The sequence below is a fragment of the Triturus cristatus genome, chromosome 3_2 (genome assembly GCF_964204655.1).
Source record: "Triturus cristatus chromosome 3_2, aTriCri1.1, whole genome shotgun sequence".
NCBI classification, from domain to species: Eukaryota; Metazoa; Chordata; class Amphibia; order Caudata; family Salamandridae; genus Triturus; species Triturus cristatus.
In genome coordinates this window covers 417003579-417025741 of record NC_140584.1, presented here as the reverse complement: position 1 = coordinate 417025741, position 22163 = coordinate 417003579, and the positions used below count along the sequence as shown (strand labels likewise).

General features: G+C 48.1%; 1 protein-coding gene across 10 annotated transcripts in view; it reads left to right on the top strand.

Moving 5' to 3' along the window:
• Positions 1 to 22163, top strand: part of ZMYM4 (zinc finger MYM-type containing 4) — a 1418124-nt gene that overhangs the window by 526738 nt on the left and 869223 nt on the right. For all 10 annotated transcript variants that reach the window (XM_085648002.1, XM_085647995.1, XM_085647996.1 and 7 more), the window contains 2 exons: positions 5130 to 5297; positions 5428 to 5506. In XM_085648002.1, the coding sequence (XP_085504128.1) occupies positions 5130 to 5297; positions 5428 to 5506 (247 nt within the window). The remainder of the gene's footprint in view (positions 1 to 5129; positions 5298 to 5427; positions 5507 to 22163) is intronic.

Sequence of the window (22163 nt, the reverse complement as noted above, 5' to 3'; positions counted from 1 at the left end):
ATGTCTCCTATATTTGCGGCCTCCGGGCCGCTTCTGGGGTATAACTTGTTGCCTACTGGGCGGTGACTCTCACTTTTTTTTTTTTTTTTTTTACCTGGTAGTGTTGGTCAGATGTGCAGTCTCTACCGGTACCTCGATGGGCAGACAGTGTTCTGTGGCAGTCTGGCAGCTTTTTGCTGGTGTCCTCCTCAGGCTTGTCTAATTTAGTTTTCCTGTGGTTCGGGGGACTATTCCTGGTAAGCAGGTCCCTCTCCAGTGAGCTCAGCAGCTGTGCTGTTGCTCTCAGGGTCCCCGAACAATGTCCCACTATACTGGGTACTTTGTGGCTCAGTGGATAAGGATAACTGCTCTCTCGCAGGCGCTGGAGCTCGGCAACAACACAGCCGACTTCCTGCATCCCGTGCCATACTACCCCAGCATATATCTTTATTTTTACGGAGTCATCATTTTACTTCAGTAGAGAATCTTTGTCTTTGAATTGCTTGGTAAAGTTTGGAAACAAAAGCACCCTCCTGTTGTCATAGGATCTCAGTCTTTGCTTTCTCAATTTCTGGAGAATATTTTGGGGATCACGGTATTTGGGGATGCAAAGAATGATGACTCTCGGGAGAAAAATGGATTGGATGAATGGACCTGTGCTCCATGGTTCCTTTTGACTGAGCAGTGCTGGCAATCCCTTGGGTTTCGAGCACATTTTTCACAGAATCTTTAGTAAAGAGTTAGACTGGGACCCGATCTCCTCATCGCTATGAAGTGAACAATACTCCATCCAGAGCGGCCATCCTCCTTCTCTGCTGCAAGTTCCAGGGTATCCTTCAGGAACGGTTTAACACTTACCTTCTGCCATTTTACTTTAGTCGTCTTCTGATAGCCAGGTTTCAGCTGCTTTCATCGGATGGCTATCTTCCTAAAGTATACTCCCATGAGATAGACCTCCATGTTAGGATTTTTTATTTTGCTACAGTACTTGTTAGGAAATTCCTATTTTTGCATGATCACCCACAAAGGTTTGGACTGATAATGCTGTTTTTTCTCCTCAGAGTGCACTGAGACCTGCTAACCAAACCTTAGTGCCTGAGCTGTGACTCTTAAATATTTGTTTAATTGACTTATACACATTGACATAATGTAATTAGGGGTTCTCCAACGTCGGTCCTGGAGGGCCGGATACATGGCAAATTTTTTATCATATCTCCATTAAAATAAATGTAGTTATCTTAAATATCTGGCCCTCCAGGACCGACTTTGGAAAACCCTGATGTAATTTACTTATTATTCCCTAGTATATGGTAACAGGATACCCAGGGATAGCAATTTAAGGAGTCCCTCATGGGCTCAGCACTTGTGTCCTCATGAGTGTAACAAAGTAAAACGTGTCTCCCAGCCACCACCACAGACTGGTACAGCAGTTTTAAACTGCTAACTCGACTTTGCCTTCAAAATGAATGGAAAAGTCCAGACTTTTTTTTTTAATGTACGTCACCCTTAGGGTAGGTCTCTCGAGCGATTAAAATAGGCTTCTTTATATCAATAAGCAAGACCTGTATTTCTGTTTCTCCTAACAGTAAAAAACCCACGTTGCCATTTTTTCTATTTAAAGACTTAGAATCCCTGTTGGCAAGTGCAGGGTTATACGCTGGCAACTCAGCTGCGATAACATCTGAATGGAATTACTAAGGTTGGTTCTTCAAGGTATCAAAAGATGCGTTCTGTTAAACTAGACTTTATACCCATGTCAAATTGTACGTAACTTTTGAGTAAAAGACATCTTTAGAAAGTTGCAGCTCTGTTTCCCACGTTCTCCTGTGGCCATTTGCAGATGCTGGCCACAAGACCGCCTTCTGCCTTCCTGGGGAGAGGTGTGAACGACTCCCAGGAAAGGACACAGTAGAAGTCTGCCTTTGAAAGAGGTGTTACCTCTCCCTGGCAGCAAGTAAAACACGGTGTGAGCCCTAAAATAATATTAAATACACGATTTGTATAGTTCGGCTAATCACCCGCGAGGGTCTCTGGGCACTGATCGTAGGGACGAGGAGATTGTGATTTGGTCAGAATCACAGGATGTTGAGCTGATGCTGAAACTCAAACTTGGATTCCCATTTTCAAAGTCAGCAGCTCTGGCTGTTAAGCTGCACCCCTCTCGCTGCCTTTGAAGGGCTAATGGTGGTCATCCACAAGAGGGGATGCTCTTTTGTTCTGGTAGATAGGCTGGCATCAAGGACAGAGAGGGGAAACAGTGGTCTAACCAGTTTTCCTGTGGGTTTGAGAGCACTCTACTAGCCGCCCCTCTAACATGGGCTATCAAGTTCCACACACAGAGAAGGGTTCTGCCATTGGGATAGCTAGGTACCACACACTGCAGGAAGTCATCAGGCTGGAGGGAACCTGGTAGCCCATTGACTGGTAGTCACCACATCTCCCCCATGGCAAGTTGTAGGCATAAAAGTGGCACCCACACCTCTGATCACATTTGTACTGGAGATGGAACTGAAGAAAGACTGCCTGACCCCCAGACAGAAGAGGAACTCCAAAAAGCAGTTGGGTGACTTCCTGTTACAGCTCCAGAGCAACAAAAGCTGAAGAAGCTGTCGTGGCAAGTTGGTAACTACAATCCTGTAGTTGCTGCTTACTGCTCAAGCTCAACCGGGGAGACATGACGCTCCAAATATTTCCCTCCTTTTGAGGTAAGTAACTCAAAATTTGCACCTGGATCTGCTGGACCTGGGCGAGTCGTTTAAGTGCAGTTTGGTTGCTCAGACGGTCACTAGCTGCAGTTAAAGGGAACCACTGATTTTGCGGCGACGAGAGACCAGTAGACCAGTGGTAGTTTGTTTTTGGCTGGACTCAGTCTTTGAAGAACATTGACCTTTGTGACCAAAGTCACCCCACCATGTTTGTGGACCCCTGTCGACCGTATCCGCATCCTGTGTCACTTACATAAGGACCATTCAATTGATTTTTATTGTGGTTTGTCTATAGAGGCTGGAACTGTATTTGAGACTGCTTTGACTGGAAAGTAACTTTGTCCTGCTAATCCTTTATTGGCCCCTCTGACTTGCAGAGTGGGTCAGAGTAGTTGAACACAACTTTACAAAAAGTTTTCAGAGTAACTGCTAGCTGTTTTTTTAATGCTTTTTTGCATTTTGAGTGAAAAGCAGTGATTTACGATTTGCCTAATTTATATCTCCGGAACCCTCCTGTGGATTTTGTTAGTTTTGGCGTCAAAATTCATAAAAATAAAATCTATTTTGATCAAATTGGTGTTGAATGTCCTTTGTATCGTGTTTCTTTCCTATTAATTTGTTTTGGTACTTTTAAATGCTTTGTAGTTCACTTATTGAAGCCTGACTGCTCGAAGTCACGGCTATGAAGAGTTCAATTAAGATTGTACTGAAAAGCCTGATTGGACCCCAGACGGGTATGTGAGTTTATTAAATGGTGAGGTTGCCAAATGCACCATATAATAAATAGTGTTTCTTCACCGTACTGTTATGGAAGCTGTAGCTGCCTTTTATAGTTATTCTTTTACAGAGCGTTCTAGGTCCACTCTGAAGTGTCTATTTTCCTCTTAATCACATTGTCTGGTTGTGAAAGAATTTTTAGGGACATGTTGATAGCTGACCTATGAAGCAACCACACCCAGTGCTTTCCATTAGCTTATTATTTTTTTTATGACTTATTTTCTTTTTGAGTTCTATTCAATTGTTTTGTTTGTTTTAGTCCATCCATCTAGTTTTTGTCTATCCTTTGGAGCATAGCAGGTTTACCACCTTATAGATTGGATCCTTTTATTCTTTCACATTAGCCTGCTTTTTCTAAAAGTAATCCATGAGCGTGCAAGCGTGTCACTCATTCCTAGTTTTCCCACTTCTTTTATATAGCTTTGCCATTTGAGCTCTTCATGTCCTATATCACCCTCTTGGACTCTCTTCATTCACTTCACCTCTTCTATGTTGCTGTCGCAGTTTGCTTCCCTTCCTGCACCCTCTTAGTTGCAGCCTCTCACCCATGCCCTTCGTGTTCCTTCTCCCGTTCGCCCCTGTTTGTCCCTTTTCCTTCCCATATGCATCCCTGTTGCTTCTGCCCAACCCAGTTGTTCCCCATGTCCTCCTGTTGCTTTCCTCCAGCCTGTGACTCAACCCTCGATTTTGATTTCTCAACCTGCATCCTTTCCCTCACCTGCTTGCGTTATTTTATTTAACCTATTTAACCTGGATCCTTAAACAAAAAAATGCGCCACCAAGCATGCACACGTTTACAAAATGGCGCAGCTAGCCACATAAGCTCCTCCCGTTTATTAGCCACTGATGCTGTGCAGCACTTCCAAGCCCATTTGCAAAACCAATTAGAGGCCACTGATTTTGTCAATGCTTGATTTCTCTGGTCTTGAATTGTGTAAATAGCACAGCGTCGAGCATTCCTCCACTCTTTTGCAAATTGTTCTTGGAGGTGCTCCTCAGCCATTTTTTTTTTTTTTTAAAACCGTTGTCTTTTGTTCCCTTGAACACTGACGCGGAGCAGTACAGTACACAATTGTTGGCCCCATCTAACATTTGCCTTGTCAATGTGGTGCTCAACCGCGAGGGATTCTGCCTCCACCGCTTCAATTCCACCTCATCTCAGCCACGGAAATGCCTCCGCTTTCACTTCACTATCCCATGTAAGGGAGACTTCAGATACAGGGCACACTTGAGATGAGTGGGTGGCAAAATAAGGAACACATTTTCCATTTCCTGAATATTGAGCCAGTGTTGAGAATACTGGTTTACTGCTGGTTTCTTCCAATGGGTAATCACCTACACTATTCAGCATTTGCCCCCCAGTTAATCCCCAGAATTTGTACTATAGCTGATTGTATGTATTGAGCTTTAGCTAGATGTAACCCTCTTGCTCTATTAGTAACCACACCCACAATTAAGGAATTTTTATAACACATCTTCTGTAACCTTTAGGGATGCCAAATGGTTCTTCGGCATTCCCGGTCTAAAATGCAGAGGCCAGGAACTACTGAGAATGTTATAGTTGACTAGTAAAATTTGATGTGTGCACAACAGTCAAATATAGCCTTCATTTGTATTTTTAAATGGTAGTTAAAACTTTCTTTTTTCATTATTATTGGTCTACTTTAGGAGTCCAACTATTCTTATAGAAGCAAATCCTCCATCAGTGGCAATTTAGCGGATTCATGTACGTCAAATGTTAGAGTAAAAGATGAGCCTGTTGATGATGAGTACGAGAAAGCGTTGGCACCTCAGCCGGGGTTTGACAAAGTTAAGGACGAGCCAGACAACTCTGAGGTAAGTTCATAAGTTATAGGAGCTTGAATTATTCTGTTCACGTAGATGTCGCGTAGTTTCGCTCAGACGCCCAAGGCACATGGACTCTGTCTGCTAGGTTTAATCTGGGCATTTTCTCCTTTTGGTACAGGATTATGGGCAGCCTCCTAAGGTTCCAGAGGGTGAGCTGAAGATCAGTGCTGTTTTTTCAGTCAGTGGCAGCCCCATGGGTAAGTATCGTTGCTTTAAAAATATTTTAAATGAGTTGTCATGTACTAACTGCCAGCTATGTCCTTATCAGACCTTGACCAGTTAATAAACTCTTATTCATATTTTCCTGGAATAGGTAGACCTCAATTTCTTCTGGTATAGTCCATATTGTATAAACATCTTGAACCTTCATGAAGTGTACAGTGATTCTGGATGAATACTGAAACTGCTATGCCTATATAAAAGGCCTACACTTTCAAAGAAGTCAGTAACTACAACTTTAGGCATAACAGTTGTTAATTCAGTAATAGGAATGTGGCATAAAACTGCATAGTGGTGGCAAAGCACTGGATGCTCCTTTGGTGGTTTTGGCTTCGGCCTGGAGCTGGAAATGTGTGTTCCATGGTTCATCTGGTGTAGTCGTTGGTGATGGTGCAGGTGATCGATTGTGTGTGTGTACGATGGCGATGCCTTCTCCATGTCAGTTGGTGTGGTGTCAGTGTTTCACTTTACAGTCACTGGGGGTTGCCGTGGCAATGTCTGGGGCCGATGTGGGTTTGAGACAGGTCTCTGTGATGGTCACGTCGGTAGCAATGGTGGACATGGTGTCCCAGATTTTGGTGGTGGAGATTTTGGTGGTGTTGATTAGGAGGCAGTAGAGTTGTTCCTGTCATGGTCTGCATTTGGTGGTTATGGTAGCAATGTTTGATGCGGTGGTGGTTTGTGGCGGGTGGTGGTGAATTGGCAGTGGATGCAGGTGAAGGACCCTGCTGTGGACCGTGGTGATGCAAGGCAGCAGTTGTAGTTGCGTGCGGGGTCCAAGGCATTGAAATTTTGCTGCAGTGTACCCGTGGGTGTGCGTTGGGCCAGGGTTCCTGGTGCTGTGCGCGGTCCAGGCGCGGATGGGCGCAGACAGGCTTGCCTTTGGTGCGCAATCGGCAAGCTACACTGCCACCTCCGTTAAGTAACCTTGGGAGGTGGAAGGGGGGATGTCTGTCAAGCGAGAGGGCTGGGGGAAAATACAGCACGGAGGGACGATAATCCCTGTCAACCAGGTAACAGGCAAAGATAAACAAAATAACAATTCAGCAGTTCAAACACAAGCTTTTCAGTAAGGGACAAAAGTACACAATGCAAACTTCATAATGAAACAGCAGTCGCAATGAATTTCTATGCTTGCACCATTAATAAATTATTCAGTGGTACAGTTAAAACAGTGGTGGAATGTGGTGCTGCTTAACTGTGCACACCTGGGCCCCTGGCCACAACCGCCACCAAGATGGCCGCATCTCTGTGAGGCTCCGGACCCGGCAGTCCCAGATATGCTGTTTCCCGCCTTGGAAAATCCTGCATTATGGTTTCTACGGTTGGCTGAAGGCGCAGTGGCATGGAGGAACACGGGAGCTAAACCCGCCTGCTACTTTGAGAGCTGAAACCATCGGAAGGCCGGGGGTGACACCATTTTGCAGACACAGCCTCGGAGATCCAGTGGTGTCTGGGGCCGCGGGCGAGCCGGAGGCAGAGATCTCCGATCTCGTTGGCAGTGGGCGCCCCCTCTCTTTCTCTTCATCCTGTGAACCAGCGGGTGGGCGGCTCCTTCAAGTGGGGTGCAGTGCCCTGCTCCCAATTCTGGGTGCGGCGTGGCTGCGGCTCAACAAAAGACATGAACGTTGTGAGGTCGTGGCCTGTGAGCAGGTGGTGAACTGACTGCAGCGAACTGGTCTTCACCTCTAGCCAAGGCCTGTTCCCTGAGAATACAGCCTGCCACAAAGAAGCTACAGCGAGTGGGAGGCAACGTATACTAAACTGCGGTGAGTCCTACCTGCTTACCTGGACATCGCCCTGCCTGTGTTGCTGATCCTTGCGGTGAAAGAGTAGCACCCGCCTAAAATTTGGATGGCCTCTGAAGCCTGAGGCCTAGATACACGGCTACGTTGTGATAACACCTGGGATAAACCACCATCAAGCTCCCTGTTGACGCTAAAGGTGCACAGGTTAACCTGACAAGATATGCGGTGCTCCCCGCTGGCCAGGACTTGCCATAACTATGCTGCTGATTTGTGTTGGGTGTGGCGGGGATCTAGGAGCCATGGCTGCTGATCTACTGGTGCCCACCAGAAATCAGAGGGTCACCACAAGACCTGCAGCCTGATCGGCAGCTGCGTCGCTGAGGTGGGTGAGTAAGTTACCACCATTGGGCAAATTACAAACCCAGACATGATACTTGGTACCACACTGGCACTCCTTCATGCCTCCTGTTGCCTGTCTCCCTCCCCTGTTCCTGGTATGCTGGTGCTTGGTACAGCCCAATGACTGTGGGATCCTCCTGTGATACACCCCTCCTACGAACTTGATCTACAATACTGCCTGGACCTTCTACGCCAACATTAGAGAAAACGGAGGTGGGAAGGGGAGTAAATAAATCATACCCTGAATGTGTGAGCCCCTATCTTGTGGCCAGGGTGCTGCTTAACTAGAGGATCCCAAACAAAGGAGGCTTACTTTTGACAGCGCTGGACCCGTGGGTCATCGGTGCTCCCAGCCTGATTCTGAAGAACCTTCTAGCCGCAGCGGTGCGGAGACCCCCCAATGTGATATCTCCGCTGTGATGGCCGAGCTCAAGGTGGGCTTCGGAAAATTGGAGGCGCGATTCGACACCTGGCAGGTAGCATTGACTATCTGGTTGAGTGGATGGACAGAGAGGGCGTCCGGATTGATGGCGCAGAAGAAAGCATATCAAGCTTGTAGGACAACTCCGCGACAATGCAAAAACGCTTGGATAAAATGGAATGCCTTATAAAGAATTTGGCTATTAAGAATGAGGACTTAAAGGCTAGATCACAGAGGAACAACATCCGCATCTCGGGGATTGCATGAAATTACCATCATGGGGCGACCCAAGGTCTTAGTCAATCAACTTCTACTGACCCTTTTTGCACATCGTTTATTGGGACAGCGTCCCCCCAGAGGGCGCACTGCCACAATTCCTCATAGCCTGTCTCCGCAACCTTAGGGACTGGGATACCACACTCCGGCTGGCCTGGGACAAGGGCCCTTGCAATACCGATGGGCTGAGCTTCTAGCCGAATACACCTAATCCTGCCGCTATGGTGAGGGTGAGCGACCTGGTTAAACCTCCTCTCGTATACTACACCACAATAGGTGGATCAACTACGTGTCGGAGCTCCGAGCGGAGGATGGAGAGCCCATCACGGGAGGAGATCGCATTATAGCTACATTCCGCACTTCCAGGAGTTGTACTCTCCTCCTGTCTCTCATGACCCGAGGCCCTCTCTTCATACCTGGCAGACATAGCAATGGTATGGCTCACAGACGGTCAGAGACAATTTCTTAGCGAACCACTTACTTTGGAAGAGATGACACAATCTGTTGACACCCTGGACGGGTCCAAGGTGCCTGGCCTCAACTGCCTAACTGGGGCCTTTTAGCTGGTAGCTAGTAGCTGTGCTTCATACCTTTCTTTATCACTGTTAAATTTAGATAATAAAATATTGTCTAAAGCGCTGGCGTCTAAACTAGCGCTGCTAATGGAACAGCTAATTTCCCCGGCACAATCCGGCTTTGTCCTGCACAGGTCCACCTCACCTGAATCTCCGAACCGTCTTTGCTGTGCTCAACAGGGTATCTCTCTCCGTCCCTGCCGTTGGCCCTTTAGGACGTAGAGAAGGCCTTTGACTCCCTTGAGTAGCCTTTTATTAGGGCTGTCCTGAGCAAGCTGGGCATCCCTCCACTGTTCATTGCATTAATTATGCTATTATATACCGGTCGGGCCCATATACAGGTGAGCAGTGCTATATCTGATGCGTTCCCGATTATGCGTGGTACCCGGCAGGGGTGCCCATTATCCTCTCTTTTATTTATAATAGCTATTGATCCTTTGGTCTGGGCAATGCAGGAACGCCACCTGCACGGGGGCAACAGCTCACCCATGGGTCCCTTCTGTTATTGTTATAGACAGATGATATTGTGCAACCCTCACCTCAACCGCCTTCCACTTGTGCAGGAGGTGGCCCGATTCGGTGACCTATCTGGCCTTCGCATAAACTGGGCAAACTCTGAATTGTTTCTGCTAACTGATGCAATACACCCACCCCCGTCGGAGATCCCACTTAGGTGTGGGCCTTGGATGGAACAAAATACCTTGGCATCCACATCGACCAGAAGCAGGTCCTGCAACGAAGTTATGGACCAGGGATGTCGGACCTGAATGCGCGGGTAGAGTGCTGTGTGTTAGGCTTTCCTTATCTATGGTGGGACAAGTTGCCATAATAAAAATGGTTGCCCTGCCACGTTTTATGTACCTCTTTTCCAACATCCCCGTTCCCTTAACGCAACACTTTTTCCGCTCACTCTATGAAATCCTCCTGGGTTAATATGGGAGGGGGCCCATCTCCCGATTTGATGAGGCACTTGAAATCCCTTACGAGCGTGGTGGCCTGGATGACCCCGCTCTACACATATATTATGTAGCAGCTCAGTGACTCTACACATACCGCTGGCATCACTTGGATGCCTCGACACCCTACTTATGCCATGACCAAGTGCTATTAGACGGAACCCTACATGCCCAGATAATACCTAATGGTATCCCACTTGACCTTGATGCCATACAAACGGTGTCCGCTACCTGTTGGGCATGGCGCCGTCTGTGCAGCTTGTTGCGGGGCAGCCCCCTCTACTTTAGCGGCATCCCGATACACGATAACCCATGGCTCTTGCTTTCCCGGGAGAAACTACTACAACGCATATTACACACATGATTTGCATACTATGGGGGATTCATTCCCAGAAGGGCATGTTGCACCTATAGTGGAGGACCAGCGGAGTGGGGACATGCCCTACATGTACCAGTTCAACTTCAGAAGACTCCCCAATACAGCACGATCGCTTCTCCCTTCATACCCACCCCCCTGATGACTTTGCTCCATTGACTCTGACGTTGTCGGACGCGGAGGGAGGCCACAGGACTCTGTGTGTATCACACTTAAACCTGACACTACTGCACGTGTGCGAGAGATCCGGGCGACACACCTCGGGGTAATTATAACTGACAAAATGTGGACATACTGTTTCACACAGACACAACGCATCTCTATCTGCCGATGCCAGAAATTATTACATTTCAAGTTCTTGCACTGGTACTATTTCTCACCATTGATATTGCAGTATTTGACCATTAGATCTGATACCTGTGAGAAGTGTTGGGGAGCAGGAGCGTACTTTGCATATCTCACTTGGACCAGCCCGGCTGTACACACTTTTTGGGTAGCGGTGTTTGACCACATCTCAGCCTTGACAGTGAGCTTGCACCTGACCCCCTAATGGCATAATTGGGTTACACCATCAATATACCATGCGCTGTTCGGCAGTTGGTATCATTGGTGCTGCTGCTGGGTAAGAGGGGGATAGCACTACACTGGGGTAGTGCCTGACTGCCTGCTGTCTGACTGGCTCAAGAGTATGAATCGCTGTGAGAGGGTGGGTGATGATTGTGCACACCTTCAGCCTCTTCCTTCGCGCCCCAGAGATATCTGAACCCCCCTTCCGTGCCTATCTTCGATCTATAGAACGGGCCAATATAGAGTGAAGCTCTGTTCATTGTACTTGTCAGTATCTAATTCTTTGCTGTGCAAGATACCCGTAGACTCCCTGATTGCTTTGGTATTACTTTTTAAAAACAAATAATTCTTTTTATTAACAATCATCGACATAAAACATACAGTACAAAGGATTAGGCATGTGTTCATACAGTGGAGTCAGACAATAAGTACAAATACAGCATTACTTTACATTGGATGCTACGGAGTAGGGTCTTCATCATCACACTCGGGGGCGGGTTACATATATTTCCCCGGTACGAATTCCAGGGGTTCCAGATTTTGGACCACTTTTGGGGGCAGCTTCGTGCTATGTAGACTGTCTTTTCCCTGTGCATGCACCAATCGAGGTCTTTTTCCCAGTCTACAATCTTAGGTGCATGTGCCGCTCCCCAGAGCTGCGCAATATTACTTTTGGCTACCATCAACCCAAGTGTGATCCATTGCGTTAGGTGATTGTTTAGATCTGTCGGCTCCCAGATGTTCAGGAGGCACCTACGAGCCTCTGGGTGGAGAGTAACTGCCAGCACTTCGTTAAGTGCATCATGTATCTTTCGCCAGTAGGATTGAATGTGCTCGCATTCCCAAATTATGTTGATAAATGTGCCTAACTGTGCGCAGCCCCTTCTGCAGTCTCCCATGCCCCCCAGTACTCCCATGCGCAGCAGCCGTGGTCCCGTTACATAGACTATAGAGAATCTTAAGTTGCACTAATCTGAGACATGCTGGAATTGCGACCCCCCTTTGGGGAGGACACTGCTTCCTGCCACTCATCATCTATTTCGATACCATCCCCGACCCATTTATCTCGCAGTGCGTGTAGGGGGTTTTCCATATTAATCAGCTTTTTATAGATTAGCGATCTAGTTTTTCTGGGTAGGTGACCAACGAGAATCCTGTCTTCCAGTGGGGAGGCTTCAGGAGGGGAGGAGCCCCATGAGAGGATCGATTGGAGTGCGTGTCGAGCCTGAGTGTATTGAAAATGTTCAGAGTTAGCCAGTTCGTATTGTTGTTGAAGTGTGATAAAGGGCTTTGCCTCTCCCTTATCCAATAGGTCCCTGATACGCAAGATCCCAATAAGTTTCCATTTGTCAGATCCCTTTGATTTCCATAAGTCACCCAGCATTTGGGAATCCCACAATGGTGTAGTGAGTGTGGGTTTCTGGCCCCATCCAAGTGATCTTTTGGCCGCGTGCCAGACAGCATCAGAGTGTCCAGTAGGGCCTTAAAGTGGGTACCTACCTGGTTTTGAATAGAGCACTCAATGGTAATTCCCCCCTGGGAGGAGCCACCTGTCCATGTTGTATCCAGGATCGTCAGGGCGACCGTAAATACCATGATTAATAGCCGCCAAATGTGCCTCCCAAAAGTATTTCTTGATATCAGGTAGGCTGATGCCCCCGTCATACCAGTGGAGAGGGAGTTTATACAGTGCGATACGTGGTTTCCCATCCCACAATAGATCTATCTGGTGTCCCTCGATTTCTTTAAAGTATGATTCTGGGACCGGGTTGGACGAGTTTTGCAACACATTAAAACTCATCATTTTAAAAAGAGCTGCTTTGCCCATCAGCAATAGTGGAAGTGTCTTCCAGCTGGTTATATCTCGCTTGAGTCTCTGTAGCGGTGGAACAAGATTATGATTATAGCGGAGTGTCTGATCTAAGGAGACAAATTCCCAAATATTTAAAACCATCTGTGGCAATTTGTATTGGGCAATTCCGCGGCGGCCGGGGCGGATCTCCACCGAGAACATAAAGGAGAGACTTCTGCCAGTTAACACTGAAACTGGAGTATTTGCCGAATATAGCCGGGATGTCAAGGACCGCAATGAGGGATTTCGCCGGGGAGGCAAGGTACAGTAGTATGTTGTCCGCATTTAGGGAAATACGGTCTTCCCATTCCGGAGACCACCGCAGTCCGCGGATAGCCGGATCTCTTCGGATCCATGCTGCGACGGGTTACAGGGCCACGCAAACAGTAGTGGTGAAAGGGGGCATCCCTGGCGAGTACCCCGGCTAAGTTAAAATGTGTCCGATTTCTTGTTATTGACTACGACTTGTGCCAAAGGCTCATGATAGAGGAGACGTATCCACCGTATAAAGCCTGGGCCAAATCCCAGCTTTGCCAGCACTGCAAAGAGAAAGGGCCGTTCTACAGTATCAAAGGCCATGGTGGCATCAAGAGAGACAATTACAGCCTGTTCTTGAAAGGTAACTGCCCTGCCCAGATCACCATGGGCCCTGCGTAGGTTCAGAGCCGTATTTCTATGCGGCATAAAGCCCGATTGATCCGGGTGCACTAGGTCCCCTATTACTTTTACTAGTCGATCAGCTAGTAGATCTTAAGTGCCTGAGACTACAGAATTAAAATCACTGCCAAGCACCAGCAATGCATCCAGTAGTTCTAGTAGAATAGCACTAAGGTCTTTAAATGTTTTGGTTTGCAGGCCCGGCGGTACATAGATTGACATTAGTGTAACAGTTAGTCCCTCCCAAGTGCCCGTGACCCCAATATATCTACCCCGATCATCAGACCAAGTGGAATTCACCGTAAGAGGGAAAGATTTTTTCATCATGCTGCCCAAACCATGTGAACTAGATGTGAAGCCTGCGTGTGCAATCATTGTGTAGCCCCATCTATGCATTGCCTTACACGAGTTCCCAACCAGGTGTGTTTCTTAGAGCATAACAATAACTGGAGCGTATCCCCTGACCTCACTACATTTGATCTTGTCCCCAAGTCCGTTAACATTCCAACTTAAGATTTTAACATTCTTTTCCCACTGCGCACACGACGTTTGAGATAAATGTGCAAGCCCTCTACAGTGAGGTCTACCTGTATTGTTGACGTACAAATCAAAACAATGAACAAACAATCCCCCACCCAACAACCCCCCTCCCTGCTCCCCTTCGCCTTGAGCGTGAAACTGCCCTTTGACAACTTGCAGAGTGCCTGTCGCCCTAGTAAATAAAGGTAGTTCAAGGTGGAGCGTATTGTCCCGTCCCCCTATGCCACCCCTTCAAATTGTCATTGTATAGTCCCCACAGGAATGAAAGGAGTCAATTTCAAAAAGGTATCAGGTGGTTGGTTCAAAAAGAGGCCCCCCCCCCCTAAACGATCCATAACCACCATCAGTCCCCAATACCTGAACCGCTGTCCCTCCGTGTCCTAGGTGCCCTTGGATGTTGGTCCGCTTGCCATGTCTCTTCAGCCCCGTGGTTGGGAGGCCAGGTCGTCACCATCGCCATTGTTGTCAGTGGGTCAGATTATCCGGCTCTGCAGCCAGTCAGATGCAGCCTCAGGACGCTCAAAGAACCTGGCTCGCCCCTCCGATTCTACTCGAAGGCACGCCGGGAAGAGCATTGCGTATTTATACCCCTTCTCCCGGAGTTTCTTCTTCACCCCCAGAAAGGATCGTCTGTTTCTGCACCATTTGTGTAAAGTCTGGGAAGAAGGTGACAGGGTCGTTGTGGAGCGGTGGCGCTGTTCTGGCAGCTTGAAGGATCACATCCGTCTCTAAAGTTTAGAACTCTTGCCCAACATGGGACGTGGGGGGCCCCTAGCCTAGGGCGTACCCCGGGACCCTCTGCACCATCTCGACAACAGAAAAATGTGCTGAGGCCTTTAGTTTGTAGGCGTTTAAGGATGAGGTCCTCTACAAATAAGTCCTGTGACTGGCCCTCTGCCTTCTCCGGCACTCCCAAAATGCGCAGGTTATTTCGCCGAAGTCGCCCTTCCTAGTCATCCAGTTTAAGTTCTGCAAACTTACAGAAGGACTTAAGGTCTTGGATGTCGCTCTGGATCTGCGAGACATCTCCAACCAGGCTTGTTGCTGTGATTTCCACTTGTTTGACCTTTTCGTTCACTTTAGTAAGAGCTGCATGAATTAGGTTTACGTCAGTGGAAAGCATGTCCATCTTGTGCTTGAGGGAGGTCTTTATGCCCGTGATAGCTTCTATAACATCTTTGATGGTCAAGTCTGGACTCTCACCTGTGGGGTCGGCCATAGATTTACTTCTAGTGTGGGGGGTCTTGCGGTGACTCCCTGGAGAAGGTGTAGCGGTCAAGTTTATTAGTCTGGACGCCTTTGGAGCCCTTCGACCTAGTGGGCTTGGTCCTGTCCCTTACAGTGCTCTTCCTTGCCAAATTCAGATGTCGTCCACCTCTTGGTCGGGAGACAGCAGCGGAGGCCGAAGCTCGGTGGGGTCTGTACAGCGAGTGGGTCTCAAGATGGGTAGGCGCTCTTTCCGCACTCGAGCAGCCGCTCTTTCTGCCTCCGCACTCGAGCAGCCGCTCGCCCAATGCAATTGCGAGAGATCGTGTAGCGCAGTGTAAGTGACTGGGGATCCTCTAGAGCCAGCCCCGCCTCAGCTGGCTAATGCGCAACACTCCAGCTACAGTATATGTTTGGGCCAGGAGAGGTATGGCCCCCTCAGTTTATCCCCCTCACTCCCCAATCACTGGAGCGGCAGCCTGGGCCAGAAGCGGGATAGGGATCACAATAGTGTTCACCGCCGTAGCACATCTTCCTCCCCACGTCCCTCGAGGTATGCCTCGGCAATGTCCGTGCAGCCTCATTATTGCACTGGCTCGTCTGTTCTGTGGCACAATGCGGCAAGTATTGGGCCCCTCCAACTGTTGCTGTGTCGTAGGAGAGGGCCGCCGATCCGCCTTCCCCAGCTCCCCCGCCGGCCACTCATGGCACTCCAGGCCCCGGCCGTAGGGTTCTTACTGGCCCAATCCGATCGGGTCTCGAAACTGCGGCCAACACGGAGGTCGGAGCCCGAGAGACCCCGATCGCGGCACCGCACACCGTCCGCCACAGATTACTTCCGTGGATGTCGGATTATGTATGCGGATAGTCGTTGGGGAGGCACGGGTGACGAAGACTAGTTAAGCGGGCGTCGCGGTTTGCTGCTTCGCCACGCCCCCGGTATTACTCTTGATACATAGTTAATGCTGGGGTACTATTCAGATACGGAATGATGTATACCGAATATGATGGTAATGTGGTCATGCTTCTTTTCCTCTTTTGATGATGTGCTTAAATCTTTGTTGTTAGTTTGAAATACTTAATAAAGAAGAAAAAAACTATGCACACCTGCGGGAATGGGGCTCGACTGGGTGAAAAGGTGCTTCTAACCTACGTGACCTGCAGTGGGGGAGGTGCCGATCTGGACCAAGCGGGTCGAGGTACAATGGAAAATATGCTTCCATCTCCTTTTTTGGTTACAATGTCACCTCCGGTCACAAGCCTTTGATGCCTGATTTTCTGCTGTTTTTAGTAACTAACTTCCCTTTTGGCAATAACTTTGTCTAGCTAACTTTATTATTCTATTATTTTATTGCAGAGACTGTCTATCTTCTCCTCCCACCCACAAAAAAGTTGAGGTTAATGCAGTTCTCCAGCATTGAATCTTTCCTAGAATCACATCTTTGTTCGGTTCCTGCTAATTCAGTAAAACTCTGCATTTGGGCAACATAAGCGTCGAAACTATTGGGGATTGAGTCCTCTCATACCATCAGCATATGTTGACCTGGTTCCTGGTTAGATCGCAGTGGGCCATATGGACCCCTAAACCTTATAGGATGCCTGATAGGATTGTAATGTTCTGAGGTTGCAGATATAAATTCCCCCAATTCATGGAAACAGATCTACCCTTTCGGTGTTAACTCCGGCATGCCAAGAAACGGGCAAACTGATATTTCAAACATTTATTGAAGCAATTGGATTCTTGTGTAAAATGTGTACTGCAATTATCAGTAGAAGAAAATAGAGCATTGTAACAAGCATTACAAGAATGCTGAAGCGGATGAATAATTAAACCATTATAATTGTTACATTGATTATGAATACATATAATTATACTCCTACCTAGCAATGCCTATTGTAGAGCGCCCAGGGTAGATGGTATTCTGCCAGATACCCTAGAGTAGTCTAACTTGCCATTTACCTTCATGCATGTCTCATCTGGTAGCCAGGCTTTGTGTAGAGCAGGCCACTGTACCTCTTATACTGATGAAATTCAGCTGGGCTAGAATTCAGACATGGGGTGACTGCCACAATCCATTGAAATGCTCCTCTAACAGACTTGGTGCCATTTATATATTGAAACTAAACTCCTTAGTTGTGTGCCTGAGCTCTGGTCTTGCTGTCATTGTGGATTAAACCGACAACAAAAAACAAGGTCAATTTGCGCAGTGTACCTTGTCCTTGAGCAGAATGTTTTAAGGTATGATAATGCATTTGTATGCAAACCTTTTCGGACTACACAATCTCATATGGGCGCGAAAGCAAATATGTGCTAAAAGTCACAGTTAAAAAATCTGTCCACTTTAGGCATGAACATGTAAAATGGAAGTGTTATTGCACCGGGTCCATTAACCTTACAATAACATACTTGAAGTGTCCAAGTCGTTGAGGTCGGAGTCCAATGATAATTATACCAAGCAGTATAAAGCAAAGCATTGTTTAACAAACTTAAAAAAGTTAACCCGTTCATCATTTTAATAAAAAAACTTCAGCCAAGCAGGAATGCGTTCATGAAGCAGTCTTCTCCTCAATGGCCACCATAAATGAGCTTTCTTGTTGCACATCATGTGATAGGAGTGCACCTCAGCTCTGCTTTGTTCATCTTTTTCAAAGCTGAATTTTGTCTATTTTGACCCGTGCTTTAATTTCGCCTTATTACACTGTCCTGGAAACATCTTGTGGATGTTGATCCTGACAAAGTATGTCGGAGGCCCCTAAAAAGGACTTTAGTTCTCGTCTTTCTAGTGGTAAGCTTAGACTTTACTCTGAAGATCCTAATAAGGACAGCCTCTGTTGCCTTCACCATGATCGTAAAGCCATGGACTGCAAGTACTGCCAAACATTTCTTGCTAAATCCCTTAAGGATAGAGAAGGCAGGTTACTGATTTGACGTCTGAAAATGTAGTCACAGTAGATTTCTTCCACTGGCTATTAAGTTGAAGTTCCATCTACTCCATAAAAATCTCAGATTAACCAGAGGAGGGCGAGAACACAATCCATCTGCGAAGTGGGTTAATAATCTTGCTGTTCTTTCAGCCCTGCCTACTCCACTGGAGATTAACTCCCCTCGTATGACTTGATGAGATTTATGATCTGTTGGAAAGAGAATCCAAAAGTTTGATCTTCCCATTCCTATAAAGCAGTCAGACTGTATTTTATGATGTCAAAGTACTGGCATGCAAATCAGTTAATGCAATACCCATCAGAGACCACATATGGTCGAGGACGTCAAACTAATGAAAAACCCAGATGTAGTGGCTGCCTTGGAGGCAGTACACTCTGAATCCCCTTTTTGGAACAGACTCTGACAATGACGTACCCGGGTTATGATTTCGCTCAACACTACCAGAATGATAATTGGTACAAGAACTTCATCCAATAGCCTAGTGGTGCAAGTCTCATGCCCATGCCCTTTGGGATTCGGTGGCACAAATCCTCCCTGGTGTCAGTTTCAACTTTTTCAGTGTGCATTACATCGTGTTCTTTTACCACTCCTACTTGTGGTTGGTTGTGTGTGTGTGTGTGTATGTATATATATATATATGTGTATGTATGTATGTGATGTGTGTGTGTGTATATATATATATATATATATCTAAACTAGATATATCGGAGTCTCACCTTACTGTGTCGAACTCCAGGCTGGTTTGTTAGGGTCGTGCTTGTATAAGTATGTATGCTCCGAAAAAAGGTTCACGCAGCACTCGCGGGGTAGCCTGATATTCTTTTAATTATAGCGAACGCTGAAAGAAAGAACGTTGTTAATCATGGCTGCAGTCCTTTGTCGCTGACCAGAGTGAGAAATCCACCAATTGAAGATTTACATGTGACTTTTTAAAGAATGAAATATTGTGTGCCATTTGTATTTTAATTGGAATGCACAAAAGAAGGCATCTTAGCCGAAATGCATCTGCTGCAACTAAAATAAAATCAGGGTACCCCGCGAGTGACAGAGACACAGTCACACACTCACTCTTTATATTGTGTGCACATATATACACACACATATTTTTTTCGGCAGATCCCCAAGCCCCTCTGTGCGTATGTGTATTACATACTGGCGATTGCCAGTAGGTAGTTATAATCTGAAAGAGACTATTAGTTATAGATTCCTTACCTTAGAATTACCCCCAGGGATCAGACTGGATCCTGAGAATTTTTTCTCTTAGCAGTACCCCTGTGAGTCTGTAGTTGGCGTTGTCGACTCAGCGACCGTTGTCTGCATCGTGGTGCTGGGATGCCGTTGCGGTGCCTACTTAGAGGACACTCCTGCGCGCTGACGTCGCGTCTGGTTTTTTTTTGTGCGCCAGCCTAGCGCAGATTCGCAGAGAGCTTACCCCTTGTGTCTAGCTTTGACGGAGATTTTTTTGACTTTTGTCGACTTTTATTTATTTATTTTTTTTCACTCATGGTGCTCAAGGGATGTCCCATTGTCGGACTGGCTATAAGCCCTGCGAGGTCTGTCACAAACTGATGTCTGTGACGGACTCGCACCTTGTGTGCCTTTGGTGTCTGGAGCGTGACCACGCCCCGAAGTCATGCTCCGACTGCCGGGCCATGAATCCAAAGTCTTTGCGGGAGCGGTCCCGAAAGCTCTTGGGGGGCCTGTCAGTCTGGTCCGCGTTGCTCCCGGTCTCGCTCAATGGGAAGGTCTCGAGACAGTTCGGGGAGCCACCACACCTTGTCCAAGTCTTCCCACTCCTGGTAAGCCGAAGCACAAGAAGGCAGCGAAGAAGCTCTTCGCTTTCTCCTAGTCGGTCGGCTGACACGATGTGGGATCTGGAGCGTCGTCGCTCTAAGGCTCTGTCTCCGGTGCCTGATTCAGGGACGACTCCATGCCTCCCCCGTTTCCAGGAGCCGGGGCATCCCCTGCCCAGCTTGGTATGTTCTATGGAGTCTTCCACCATCAACTCCAGTCGACCTTATTTGGCGCCGATCCCGGCAACGATGCCCTCGCTTTTCTCTCCCAAGCCGTGGCAGATGGCAGAGATGCAGCAAAATTCACGATTCGCGGTGGACTGGATATCACCGACTCACTAAGAACGATTACCACGTCGGTAGCCCTTTGGCGGTACGACTGGTTGAGGACTTCTGGCTTCTCTGGGTATGTTCAAGCAACTTTGCCGCACATGCCCTTTGATGGCAGTTGGCTTTTTGGTGACAAGGCAGACTCGGCGCTGGAGCGCTTTAAGGGTTCTTGAGATATGTCCAGATCCTTAGGTTTCATGGCGTCCTCCTGTCCACCACAGTCTGCTTTATGCCACTTTCGTGGCTACGGAAGGGGCACCCCACCTCATCCGGCTCAGTCTAGCCACTGGTCCATGCAGGCTGCTCAGCCTATGGGTGGCCATGGGCCCAAGCGACCTCAAGGGTCTGTGAGCCAGCGGGCGGGCCAGTCCACCCTTTCCCTCCTGCAGCAGCCTCCAAACCCACCTAGTCTAACCTTTCAGGCCTATCAGCAGCCAGTGGGTGGCAGGATTCACCATCACCACCCCCTCTGGCAAACCATCACATCAGAAAGGTGGGTTTTGCAGGTAGTCCGAAGGGGCTACTCCCTCCCTTCATGCCACTGTCTTTCGATCGCATGTCGGAGGATCGTTTGGCACTTCTCAGCCAGGAAGCTTCAGCTCTCTTGGTCAAGGGAGCTATCGAAATGGTCCCTGCACCAGAATTAAGTCGTGGTTGCTTTTCCGGCTACTTTCTGGTGCCCAAGGAGGACAAGGGCCTGCTTCCTATCCTAGATCTCAGGGCTCTCAACCACTTCCTCTGCAAGGAGAAATTCAAAATGCTCAAGTTGGCTCAGGTCCTGTCTGCCCTCGACCCTGGCGACTGGATGGTGTCGTTGGACTTGCAGGACGCCTATTTCCACATCCCCGTCCTGCCAGCCCACAGATGCTACCTACGGTTCACGGTAGACCACAAGCATTTTCAGTTCACTGTGCTCCTCTTCGGCCTTACCAGCACCTCTCAGGTTTTCACGAAAGTGATGGTGGTGGTCGCAGCTCATCTGCGCAGACCAGGGGTTCCAGTCTTTCCCTATCTAGACGACTGGCTGTTACAGGCGGGCTCGCTCCAAGCTGTCGTCTCCAACCTCTGGACTAGGGCGGACCACCTGCATTCGCTGGGGTCCAATATCAATGTGCCGAAGTCACACCTAACTCCCTCTCAGTCACTTCTTTTCATCGGGGCTGTTCTGGACACACTGCAGTTTCGGGGCTATCCTCCCGAACAGTGAGTCCGGGATATTAGGGCTATGATACCAATGTTTCAGCCTCGATCCCGGATTTCGGTGAGAATTATTCTGAGGCTGCTGTGCCTCGTGGCCTCCTGAATCCTGCTGGTGGATAATGCCAGATGGCATATGCAGGCTCTGCAGTGGGATCTGAAGTTTCAGGGAGTGCAGCATCAGTGGAATCTTTCCGACTACGTCCAGATTTCGGAGGAAACAGCACAACAACTGCAGTGGTAGTTAACAAACCAGGATTGGGTCTCCCTTCTCCAACCGATGCGGCACTCCTGGGAGAGGCGGAGATCAGAGGAGTCTGGTCTTCGGCGGAGTCTGGGTTCCATATCAACCTGTTGGAGCTGTGGGCGATTCGCTTGGCACTGAAGGTATTCCTTTCCTCCCTCAAGGGGAAAGAAATGTAGGTGTGCTTCAGACACCACCTCCACGTGGTACTGCAACAAACAGGGTGGGGTGGCGTCGTGGACCCTTTGTCGGCAGGCTCTTCGCCTTTGGACATGGCTGGAACATCAGGGCATGACCCTGGTGGTTCAACACCTGGCAGGTTCTCTGAGCGCCAGAGCCGATGAACTCAGCTGTCGGACCTGGTGGATCATGAATGGCGCCTTCACTCAGAGGTGGTGCAAGGTCTTTAAGCAGTGAGGAGAGCCTTGCTATGATCTGTTCGCCACCAAAGAAAATGTGCAATGTCAGCAGTTCTGCGCATTGGAGTTTCCAAGGCGGCACTTGCTTGGCGACGCTTTTCGTTGAGAGTGGAACTGCGGCTTCCTCTATGCCCT